This window comes from Pimephales promelas, chromosome 17 (assembly GCF_988280905.1).
Source record: "Pimephales promelas chromosome 17, fPimPro1.hap1.1, whole genome shotgun sequence".
NCBI lineage: Eukaryota > Metazoa > Chordata > Actinopteri > Cypriniformes > Leuciscidae > Pimephales > Pimephales promelas.
Window position 1 is genome coordinate 15,259,620 of NC_142785.1, and position 12,411 is coordinate 15,272,030.

A 12,411-nucleotide genomic window follows, 5' to 3' on the forward strand; every position below is an offset into this window, starting at 1 on the left:
ACAAGGTCTCATTTGTCATACGCATGCATGTTTAAGCTTACGTTAAAGTGATGCAGTCTTTCAAAGATGTTTCAGCGACATGTGTGCATATATATTGGATTATTTGTCTTGAAGCTTGTCGTAAAGGCTGTTTTCCTTCAGAACTGACTGTGTTTTGTGGTCTCAGGGCCTGGAGTAGTCGGAGCTGGCATGGTCGAGGGAAAGGTTGCTTCAGGGGCTTCCAGGAGCTCATGATCTCTGACAGCATCATGAGCTTTGTTGAATTTGTGGAGCTCTTCAAGTCTTTTAGGTAGAACACGCTTTTCCCTCCAACCAAATACACAGCTTGTGGATGATTGTTAAAGTTTCCCGTTTGTCTGATATGTATCCAGCATTCGCAGTCGCAAGGATCTGAAGGATCTGTTCGACACCTACGCAGTGCAATGTAGTCGTTCGGGTCCTGACTCTGTTCCTCTCTACACCACATTGAGGATTGACGACAAACTTACAGGGCTTCAACCAGATCTTGGTGGGCATGTGTGAATAATAGTCATTTTTACACCAATGTAACTGATGAGGTTGGATGTTTTTACAAAGCTGATGTCTTCACAGATCTCCTGACCCGTAATGGCTCTGACCTGGGCCTTTTTATCCGCACGCGGCAGCAAATGTCTGACAACCAGAAGCAGATTTCAGATGCCATTGCAGCTGCTAGCATCGTGACCAATGGGACCGGAGTGGAGAATTCATCGCTGGGTGTGCTGGGACTGGCCATCTCTCAGCTCAATGACTTTTTGGTCAACTGTCAGGGAGAACATCTGAGCTATGATGAGATCCTTAGCATCATACAGGTGCGTAGAATAACTCGCTGAAAGTCAGAAAAATGTTTTCTGATCAGACCTATAATTGTTAATTGTTAATAACCGCATTCTACAGACTTTAAGAAATACATTTTGAGTAAATTAATTTTGCACATAAACTTTAAAGTAGAACCGAGCAGGATTGAAAAAAAAGATCTAAAATTCACTCTTTTTATATTTCTTTATATTTACTTTTTTCACTTTTTTTATTCTCTCACTAATTTATGTAATTGTATATAACAGCTTTGAATGTTTTGAATTATGCAAACCAGCTAATGCCATAAAACATCTCCTGATTCATCAAAGCCCCTGCTAATACTTACTTGTTTGTTGTTGTTCTACCACAAATTATGTCATTTCCTAGAGGTCATTAAAGACATTCCTTTTGTTATTTAAAAAAATATATAAGACTGTTATAGGAAAAACATCAAATTATTTTTCTGTCTTTTCAAACTATGTGCAGCAAACTTGGCACTGTCAATTTATCTGTCTTGTGTGGCTAACCTTCACACTTTATAATTGTTTAAGCTGTTTTAAACCTTGAAAAGACATTTTCAAGCCAACGTTCAAACTTTGCATTGACCGATTTTCCTTATTTATGTGAAAACTTCTTGTCAAAAAAGAAAATTGCTTTGAACTTTTGTCAGAGCGCTGTCAAGGGTCTGGCACTGTTTTAAAGCTCTCAGCGGTGGGTTACTTTTAAACAACATGCACAATTGATTCTTCCTTTATTAAGAATAAGAGTCATTGACTGACACTTCGATATTAGCATCTAACCAACTCATAAATCACCATAAGACATCTAATGATATGCATGCCAATGTAATGACATTTAATTTGTTTTTTTGTTTCTTTAGAAATTTGAGCCTTCTTCAAACATGCGTCAGATGGGATGGATGTCGTTTGAAGGATTTGCCAGGTTCGGTTTTATTAAACATTTTTGACAAAATAATGTGGACCAGAAGTTTCGGAAACACAATACTTTGTCGGATTTGGATAATATGCTATATTGCTATAATCTCTGCTACATGACTGAAAATGAATCTGCTTCTCGAAGGTTTCTAATGGACAAGGACAACTTTGCCTCTAAAAACGAGGAGTCTCAAGTGAACCTGGATGAGCTCCAGTATCCGCTCTCATACTATTACATCGAGTCCTCTCATAACACATACCTCACGGGCCATCAGCTGAAGGGAGAATCTTCAGTGGAGCTTTACAGCCAGGTACATCTTCAGCTGGACTTCTGTTTATCCTGAACCTGATCCAAGGCGAAAAATGATTCACAATGCACCCCATAAATCTCTCTGACGACCGCTGCTTCACATGCCGTACTGTAGATGTCACTTGCTTGTGAATGTAGCTGAAACCACAGCATGTCAATGCATGAGTTTGAGTTTGATTTATGGCTTCTGTCACAGGTTTTGTTGCAGGGCTGTCGTAGCGTTGAGTTGGACTGCTGGGACGGGGACGACGGCATGCCTGTTATTTACCATGGACATACTCTCACTACTAAGATTCCTTTCAAGGTCTGTTTAGAAATCAATGCTTGTAGATACGTCTGTTGATTTTATGTATGTTTTCTGCTGACTGAAATGCTCTTTTGTCTGTAGGATGTTGTCGAGGCCATCAATCGGGCAGCGTTCGTGTACTCAGAGATGCCTGTAATTCTGTCCATTGAAAATCATTGCTCTTTACCACAGCAACGGAAAATGGCTGAGATTTTTAAGGTACCTGTCTGCATTTTTACACTATATATGTTCTCAAGCTGCTCATTTGATTAGTCTGTGTCCTGTGGAAGGAGAACATTGTTTGTATGATTTTTCTCTTTAGACTGTTTTTGGAGACAAGCTGGTGACCAAGTTCCTGTTTGAGAGTGATTTTGCGGATGAGCCCTTGCTTCCATCTCCTCTGCAGCTCCGAGGGAAGATCCTCCTCAAAAATAAGAAGCTGAAAGCTCACCAGGCTCCAGTGGACATTCTTAAACAAAAGGTAGATGAGAGAGTGCAACGCAGAACTGATCTCAAGACTATTTGATATATACACTATTTAGACTTATTGACAATTATCCTTCTACAAAATCTCATCTGAGTGAATCACAGCAGCCAGACAATCAAATTGGAACTGCCCGGTTTGGCTAGCTCTTGCCATTTTTTGTGCATTAGTGATACACAGAATTGAACTGAGGTGGTTACAGCGACCATCACACCACATTAAAGAGCATCAAAATGACATTTTAGTGTTTGTATTTCATGATAAAATGGAGAGAATTTGAAAGCTAAGACTTTATTGCAAATCAAAAGTAACAAAGCCCAAAGCTTATTGCAATTATCGGATGGCGGGCATGCTACGAATAATGTTTAGTGAAGCTTAGTTTACGCATTAACAGGAAACAGCATGGACTAAAAGGTTGATCTTGAGATTAAGTATCCATAACGATTCATCAAAATGAAGATAGACTAAAATCTATATCAAGAGTTTGGCCCTCCAAAGTCATTTTGTCCAAAACCAAAAATCTTATTTACCCCTTTGTAATATTTTTGGTTCTTGAACTTTCAGTGCATTACTAACATGTATCAAATTTCATATGAGACTAGCTTAAAGGGGACAAAATCCCCAAAAAAATATCATGCAAAATCCACTTTTTTAGCCCTTAAATACATTTTGTTGTATATTTGGAGTGTTTATAAGTACAGAAAAGATTAAATGATTCTTCTCAGGTGCTTTGTTTATATCTTTATATTCTGTTTTGGTCATATTTTTCAACCTGTTCAGATTTTTCTGTTCTCTATGACGTTTTTTGAACTATCACGTCACCGTATTTGCAGCAGAACTGCCAAATAAGGACATTGACTACCGGCCCAACACTTCGAGCAATCCGCCATTATTATTTCTCGCTCCGATTTTGTAGTCCGAGCTCAATGATGCAGAAGTTACGAGAGGGCAAGTCAAAATGTTCGGTTTTTGGATGTTGTGACCTGAAGCACTTCAAGGATTCCCACTTCAACAACCTCCACCAGAAACGTTAAGGGTTTGCCGATTGACTTCGTCTGAATGAGGGGTCAATTCCTTCTATCTTTGGAGACGACGAACAGAGCATTTCGATTATCAAACTACAATAATGGCCGAACGGGGGAGTTGAACTGACCGTGAACTCATCGACCTGGAGAGCGGGCGGGGTGTGACGCATCTTCTTTTTATTTAAAGGGGCCGCTTTGAAACCGGTTGCTCGTGGAGCTTGTGGAGCTATAATAATGAGGAATTCAGACCCAAGCAGTGCAGTTATGTTTTATATAGACCACAACGGTATGATTTATATGTAAAAATGAATGATTTAAAAGCATGATATGTACCCTTTAAGATAAATGTCTCGCTTTAATGTTAAGGTATTATAGACATTCCAGTACGAGTCGTTGTAACAATGATTTGAAAACTGTGTATTTTCAAATCACAGTGTATTTTGTAAAAAGCGTTATATAAATAAATTTGACTCGAGTTTCTGCACTGATTTTGGAAAAGCGTCTGCAGAATGCATTTAAATATTTTAAAATGAGCTGGAAGTACTACACCCATATTGAAAAGCACAATCAAATTAGCCAACATATTTAATAAACAAACATGCAAATGGTGGGGAATGTGTGGAATTGTGCGAATGACGGACGTTCCAATTCTGCAGAAATCTGCACAGCTTTAATGTTGTCTCGACCAACTGTTAAATTTAACTGTTAGTCCTTAAAGCATCTTAATCAAGGATTAATATTGGACAAGTTTCTGAACTTTTTGTTCCTCTGTTTTAAAAGGCACATCAGCTGGCTCACATGCAGGCCCAGGCCAATAACGGCACAGTCAGTGGAACGTCCCTGGGAAACGATGATGAAGAAGAGGAGGAAGACGAGTATGACTACGATTATGAGTCACTGTCTGACGGTAATCATACTTCGTATAACTCAAGCCAACATGTCCATTGTTTCAACTCTAATCGACAGCAATTATCTGTAAATTGAGTGGAAATTTCTGTTCTGTTCACTAACCCCTCACAAACTTTTACTGTTCTCACGATGGCAACTACACTCTGTAGCAACCCCCCTCCTTCTCCCCCACCTTTCTTTCATTTTCTTCACTCTTTTTTTTCTCCTTTTTATTAGCCGATGTCCTCAATGCTTCCACAGCCTCCTATGGCCAGGAAGGTAAATGTACTGTGTGTGAGCATATGTGGGTGGTTGACAAATGGACATGGGTTTTAAATATTGTTTAAAACTTTAGGGTAAAAGTATATGCATTTGTATTAGGAAAGGTGTAAGTTATAGTTAAGTTTGCAAAACATTTAAATTCTAGTCATTTGGTGAATTTGGAAGACCCCCAAATTAAGTACCAATTCATTGGTTACCACTTGCTAAAAATTGGTAAGAAGAAAAAATGTGGACAACTTACTTTTTTTTTTCTGTGAAACATTTTGACTTTTGTCATTGAAGCCAGTAAAAATGTCATGTCAACTGCCCATGTAAATGTGTGCCGTGATGTTGTGCGTCGCCCTTACTGCTGTAAGCTGCCAGTGTGTTGACTCTGATGTGATTGCTTGCACTTAGAGGAAATCAAAGAAGAATAATGGTGCTTATGTCTGAGATCCTTCAGGTGTGCGCTGTCTGCTCTGCCATGAATAAATCAACATTTTTTTGAGTATAAAGATAGGTGGTAAGCAAAATAACCCAAACCCGCTTCCACGTTCGCTTCTTCCACATCCTTGGTGTTTTGAAAATGGCTCGACCTTGCTTGCGGCACTGGCTCATCGATGGGGGAAAAACAAAGCCATCTGGTTTCTCATGCCCTGCGCTGCTCTCTGTTAAAAGACTTTGTTCTTTCCCAAATAGCCTTCCCCAGAGACTCAGCTATGAGTTTGTGCAGTCAGGGGAAGTCCTGGCATTTACTCGACCTGCTTTCTTACTGATTCTAAGTTAAATTTCAAAAATTGTATGTGATTGCTTCATCATAAGGTAAAAAGAAAATCTTAGATTGTTTGTTTGACAACCGATAAACAGTTAATTGCCTTTGTGGATCGAGGATCTGACAGTGTCTGTGGGTTGCACGTCTGCAGAATTTTAAATATTTCAGCTTTGTCAATCACGACCAAAATCTGAATCACCATAAAATCAAAATTACCAAATCTTCTTTTTTTTTTTTTTAATGGAATACAGCAGTGTGTGTTGTAAAAATGATTTATCCATCCAGATAATTATTATCAGTCTTTGTCAGACACGTGGGTTTGTTGTGTGTGACGTCACCGCGGCGCCATTTTTGAGGTATCGCTACTGACTGTGAGCATTGAAGAGATTACGAGAGTAGAGATAACAAGTGAATAACTCGCAAAACTGCAGAAGCACATGAAAACGGAGAAAATGCCGTACCGCAATAAACTCAATAAATATGTCAGGTACCGTTTTTTGGAGAAATTGTCATCCGTTCAGAACATAGATCCATATATGAGCTCAGCTGACTGCAGTATGCTGGAGTGCTGATCCCGCATTGCTTTCTCATCCTCATATTTGAGCATTGTCATCTATCTTGTTTATGGTATAAGCGCATATAATGTTCCCAGTGAACAATTTATAAACTATACATCTCTTAAAGCCTGCGGACATTTCACCAAGTTACTGTATCCTTCGGTAGGAATGTAAATAAATCCTGTAAAGTTAGTAACAGCAAAGATAGGTTTGCTGTATTGATGATGATGATAGTGTCATGTTAAGGATGGTTTATTTTGAAAAAAAAAGAATGAAAAAACTATTCTCCAACAACAGAATACCTCAGCTTCGATACCTTACAAATGGCGGCAACGCCCATAGTGCACTTCGTGAATCGCGAGTGTGACGTCACCTGACAAAGACCGATTTTGTTAAATTCATGTGCCCTCATGAATACCTTTATTCTCTACTCTGATTACGGGGCAACCTTTCACTCAAATCATAATTAGCAAGCAATAATGATGCCATCAATTCCCAATGGACAATTAAGTCCTGCCCTACATTTTTTTTTTTCTTGTTCGAGAAGCCGTTTCACTTGCAATTTGCATTTCTTGCTGATTTAAAAGAGATAGTTCACCAAAAAATGTTCATTCTGTCAAGTTGTTCCAAACCTACACAACTTTATTTATCCATTCGATGTAAATAGTTGCCAAAACTTGATAACATTCTTCAAAAAATATCTTCTTTTGTGATCAGCAGAAGAAATAATGTGATACAGAGTTGAAAGTAAATTACAGAATTTGCATTTTTGAGTGAATTATCCCTTTAAGAAGTAATGGTCTCGCAGTTTTTTTTTAGCTTCTACTTATTGCTGAAGTTATTCTTTTGTATTCAGACAAAATTGTTCTCATTTCTTTCTTTCTTTTTCTTTTTTTTTTTTTTAATTGCTTGTTTTGGCTGAAACAAGAAAATTCTCTTTGGGTTTATGAAGAGATGTTTCTTAATCTTATTCTTTTCTGCAGACAATATTCTTGACGACAAACCCGAAGGCAAGTCATCCACTGAGAAACTTCAGTATGAGTCCAATGATGAGATGCCGAAGCGTTTTAAGAAAGCGGGAAGCAAAGGAAAGGTCAGTGCAGAACAATATCGATGAAGCTTTGGGTTCATTTGAAGCTGAATACTGACATGATCTGTAATGGTTGTACCTGTACTTGTGTGCACTTGCAGATGTTTGACATGGAACTGGGAGAGGAGTTCTACCTGCCCCAGAATGAGAAGGAGAGCAGACAGATCGCTCAAGAGCTCTCTGATCTGGTCATCTACTGTCAGGCTATCAAATTCCCAGGTTTTTTATCTCATCTAATTATTACACAACTACATAAAGGACATTTGGGAAACACATAAGATTAGTGATGCACCAAAAATGATTTTTCAAAACTGACTTTTAACTATTGCTTCTCTGGTAGCAGTGTCAGTGTCTATTTTATGTGCAGAACTTAGTACATAGTAGATAAGCTACAACAAGTAAACATGTCAGTGTGTGACGCTAGGGTTGGTTGACGTTATCGGTTTGTCATTTTCAATAGATCTTCATTTTGATGAACCAACATCTTTTAGTCTACGCTCTTTTCAGCTGATACGTGAACAAAAAAATCACTAAACATTATTTGTAGTGTGTATCCCATCCAATAATCAATCATTTTTGTGCTTCATTACTTTTGATATTAAACAAAGTCGGTACAAAGTAATAGCACAAAATTAATATCAGGAGGTATTTTGAAAGAAACAATAAAACTCCCTGAAATGTATCATGCCTAATTTATTTGCTCAATCTGTGTTTTCAACTGTGAAAGACGTCAGTAAAACAGCTTGTAATGTTACATCAACCTTAGGAAAGTCAGTCAATGTCCATAGCTTGAAAAATAACTACTGTAGAGATAAATATGCACTATTACACATTCATTCCATTTTTTTTCTTAACCTGTTGTCATTGTTTATTAACTTAACCTTCAGTATTTAATGAATGTTTGAATAAATCAAGTTTGACGTTTTCTTACAGCCACAACAAATTGGTTTCACAATGAACATAATTGTATCATTAAAGTTTATATGAAGAGTTCAGATGCAAAAGCCTCTAAATGCCATTTGAAATTTTCTTCTTTAATGATGATTTTTTTTTATCAAACTTGTATATTGAAGTTCAGTAATTTCACTTAAATAACAATTAATAGGTAATTATCAGTGCCATTTAAGTGAAATCACTGAACTTAAATATACAAGCTTGATAAAAGTGATCATTCTAGAAGAAAATTTCAAATGGCACTTAGAGGCTTTTGCATCTGAACTCTTCATATACAGCTCAGTTTCTGTATGAAAAAAACATGATATTTTAATGCATCCCTACATAATATTTTTGTGCAGTTCCCTTCTAATTAGTTTTGTACATGCCGTCCACCCAACGCGTTCACTTGCGGAAATAGATGCAACGTCTTAATGGATGACGAGACTGTTTTGGGGAAGCTGAGCTACTTTACAAATCTAGCCTCCCAAGCTTCATTCTGAGTAGATACAAATTTATTCTTGATTTTAAGATAAAATAAGTAACACTTCATCTCTTGCATATTGGTGCTACATGGCTCATGTCAACTGCAGTTGAATGTGTGAAAAAGGGCGGGTAAATTAGATTCAGGTGTTTGGCTTTGCTGAAAACTGTAATAGTCCCAGAGGCGAGTCTTGAACAAACAAACAGTATCAAGCTCTTGAGTTTTGGAAGAGCGTATATACCCTGCAGCCATGACCTTACATATGTGTTTGTTTGTGTTTGTCTGCGTGGGAACTAGGCCTCTCCACCCTCTCCCCATCAGGCTCTGGAAGGGGGAAAGACAGAAAAAGCCGGAAATCCATTTTTGGCAGCGCTCCTGCTCGCGGAAGCCTCGGGGAGCCTGTGACGTTGGTCCGAGCTCCAGGGAAAGGTACGGCTGCTTCGGCTTTGCACGGAACTGTGCACAGGGCATGCAGGAAATAGAACACCCACTTAGAGCACCCATGGGAAAAGGGCTCTCAAGTTTTCCATTATATTAAAGTCCCTCGAAAGCACATAAAAAATGCCTTTCTACAAAATATTTCCAGTGACTGTCTGTCTGAGAAAACAAGCATGTACTTTTTGAGTAAAAGGACAAGTGGTTCTTAAAATTGAAAGCTTAAAGGCACACTATGCAAGAATTGTACCTTAATTTAACAGCTTCAAAGTAATTTCGGTGGTAAACAAACTAATAATAGGGCGAATCATCCTGGTAGTAAAGCTTGGGGGTGATGCTTTTGGAAAAAACAGCAATGCAAGTTTAAAAGGAGCACCCCCGACAAATCTCACGAGAATCACGACATGCTTTACGGCAACGACGTCACACACATCAATCAACCATAGACCATAGACTCGCTGCTCAACCCGTAAATAAATGCATCCATCCACAAGTTTTGTTTGAGTTCTTTAATGGTCTAGTGGCAGATCTTTTGCCAAGCGTTTCAGAGGCGAGTCAAGTTTTTTCTCTCTCATCAAAACTGAATCAGTGGTTACAGTCTATATCAAGCAGGGACACGTTTTTGTGCAGTTTATCGTGTGATTTTACCGGAATGAATATAGTCTCCACAGCTGCGATAGATTGTAGAGTGCGTCCGAGTGAAGAAGCCACATGAAACACCATGTATCCATGAAACTGATAGCAGCGTCACGAGCGCTCAGCTGGAGTTCAAAAACACATTTTAGCGCTAGATCTCTTATTTAATGCACAAAAAATGCACAATATGCAATATTTGTACCTTAATATAACAGCTTCAAATGGGAATCAGGCTGTGAGTGCAGAGACCAGTCTATGGCAGAGACGCTCTGCGTGAGTGGTATTTACGACAGTAACATTAAATACAAGTACTCCACAGCGACTCTAGGGGTATTCCTGCATAGTGTGCCTATAAATGGATCTGAACTTCTAGCCATCCCAACAGAAATGCATCTTTTATCAGTTTATTTTTATTAAAGAGACTGTTTGCTCTAAAATGAAAATTCAGTCTTCATTTACTTGCCCATATGTTGTTCAAATATGTTTTTTTTATAAGAAGCATGTGTTGGTTGCTCTTTTCCGTGCAATTACAGTGAATGGAAAATGACAAGCTTCAGTCGTATAGACTACATTTGATTATTTTTTGCTGCTTTTTGGAGCTTGAAAGCCTAAAAAAATTGGACAATGTTTGAAACTTTGTTTTTCCTAGCCCTTATGCTACGATTCCGTTTGATTTAAGAAATATGAATTGTTGAAATTAAGAATTCAATTTCAACCAGTAAAAACAATAATTCTTGATATCTGTAATTATTTTTACTAGTTAAATGTCATGGGGATGGAAAGGCGTACTGCCAAACTGATGAGTATTAACTTGCAGTGCGTAGATCTAAAAATTAACTCAAAAATCAGAAAAAAAGATTTGCTCGCGAATATAGGCCAAAAAGCTCACAGGATTTTACTGTCCAGAGGCCACAAAATAAAGCGAAAAAGTGCAAGGTGCGGAAAATGTTCTTGGGTTCAACTCTTCATCAGTGTGTTACCAAGCATACATCTGCAGTAATTTACACGCTTATTACTGTAATCCATGCACTGTAACAACCGCAATATGATTTTATCCCATATAAAAATTTATACTTTATATGGGATTATACTTTTTACACAGACATTTCACAATCCTCTATTCAAAACTTTGAATTTCTTTTTTTTAAATCTGACCATAAATATTCTCATTCCCATTATTGAATTTCACAAAAGATTATTATCATCATCGTCGCTACACGTCACATGCATTATAAAACAACATTTATAGAAAACAATTGAGAATATATTCCTCATTCATCCCCAAATGATTTAGATACTGATGAAGGGTTGTACCTGAGAAAATTTTGCACACCTTGCACTTTTTCACTTTATGGTCTCTGGACACTACAATCCTGCGAGCTTTTTGGCCTATATTCGTGTGCAGATCTTTTTTCTGATTTTTCACTTGTTAAATGTCACCATAGGCAGCCATTCAAATTTAATTGTTGATTGACAAGCATTCTTTAAAGTGCTTGTGGAAGAAAGTAAGTCAGTCAGTCATAAAAGTTTGAAACAACAAGCATTCTTTTTTTTTATTTTTGAGTGGACTATTCCTTAAACAATCACTTGCAAAACTCCAAACCTTGCTGTAATGTTCTCAGTGTGTGAGGATACATTTGTAGTTGCAGACTTTCCGCTTCTCTAAACTTTGTGCTCTGATTTGTCTCTGCCAAATTGCAGATGTGACTCAGCCTCACATAAGATGTTTATTTAACTATCTCATAGTGCTTGATTTCACTTTTAAACAGTTTCTATGAAAGAAATGTTTGGGTTTCTTGCCAGTTGTAGCGACTTGTCAACAAATCAAAATCCAAAACTCAGATCTGGAATGTTCTGTTCTTCTGCAGCCAGTCTGGAGGGCATTCGAATAAACTGGGATGAACAAAGTTCGCTGACGCTGAGCCCAAGCACCTCTCTTAGCTCCATCATCCGCACACCCAAATGCTACCACATCTCCTCAGTTAACGAGAACGCTGCAAAGCGTTTATGTCGCCGCTACTCCCAGAAACTCATCCAGCACACCAGCTGCCAGCTGCTCCGCACGTACCCAGCAGCCACACGCATCGACTCTGCCAACCCCAATCCTCTCATCTTCTGGCTGCATGGAATCCAGCTGGTCGCCCTCAACTATCAGACTGATGGTAAAGAGCGTGATCTGCTCATCTGCAACAGCACTGGGATAGAATCAGTGTGAAGGATAGTGATAGACTGATATATTGACCTGGACAATCAGGCCATCCACCTATTATTTTTAATGAAAGAACAGGTGCAGGTGCACTTAAATGTGTGAGGCTTCCAGTGTCTTTCGCTTCCCTTGTTATATCTTATTATATTTGTACAGCTATAGTATTAAATTTGTACAGCTATAGGCTCAGTGGTTCATGTAGGTTGTCTACAAACAAGCCCCCTGCTGCTGATTGGCTACAAGTGTGTTTTGCTGCTCGGTCCAATCCACTTTCAACAGTGTTTCTCAGAACT

General features: G+C 38.3%; 1 protein-coding gene across 5 annotated transcripts in view; it reads left to right on the top strand.

Annotated features, from left to right (window-relative positions):
* plce1 (phospholipase C, epsilon 1) overlaps nt 1–12,411 on the top strand; it is a 133,285-nt gene that overhangs the window by 71,101 nt on the left and 49,773 nt on the right. For 4 of the 5 annotated variants that reach the window (XM_089121970.1, XM_089121971.1, XM_089121973.1 and 1 more), the window contains 14 exons: nt 167–289; nt 372–508; nt 592–830; nt 1,697–1,758; nt 1,897–2,062; nt 2,258–2,365; nt 2,450–2,566; nt 2,670–2,828; nt 4,637–4,763; nt 4,982–5,023; nt 7,318–7,427; nt 7,526–7,643; nt 9,139–9,270; nt 11,781–12,074. In XM_089121970.1, the coding sequence (XP_088978096.1) occupies nt 167–289; nt 372–508; nt 592–830; nt 1,697–1,758; nt 1,897–2,062; nt 2,258–2,365; nt 2,450–2,566; nt 2,670–2,828; nt 4,637–4,763; nt 4,982–5,023; nt 7,318–7,427; nt 7,526–7,643; nt 9,139–9,270; nt 11,781–12,074 (1,934 nt within the window). The remainder of the gene's footprint in view (nt 1–166; nt 290–371; nt 509–591; nt 831–1,696; nt 1,759–1,896; nt 2,063–2,257; nt 2,366–2,449; nt 2,567–2,669; nt 2,829–4,636; nt 4,764–4,981; nt 5,024–7,317; nt 7,428–7,525; nt 7,644–9,138; nt 9,271–11,780; nt 12,075–12,411) is intronic. The other variant, XM_089121972.1, reaches the window with a different exon arrangement.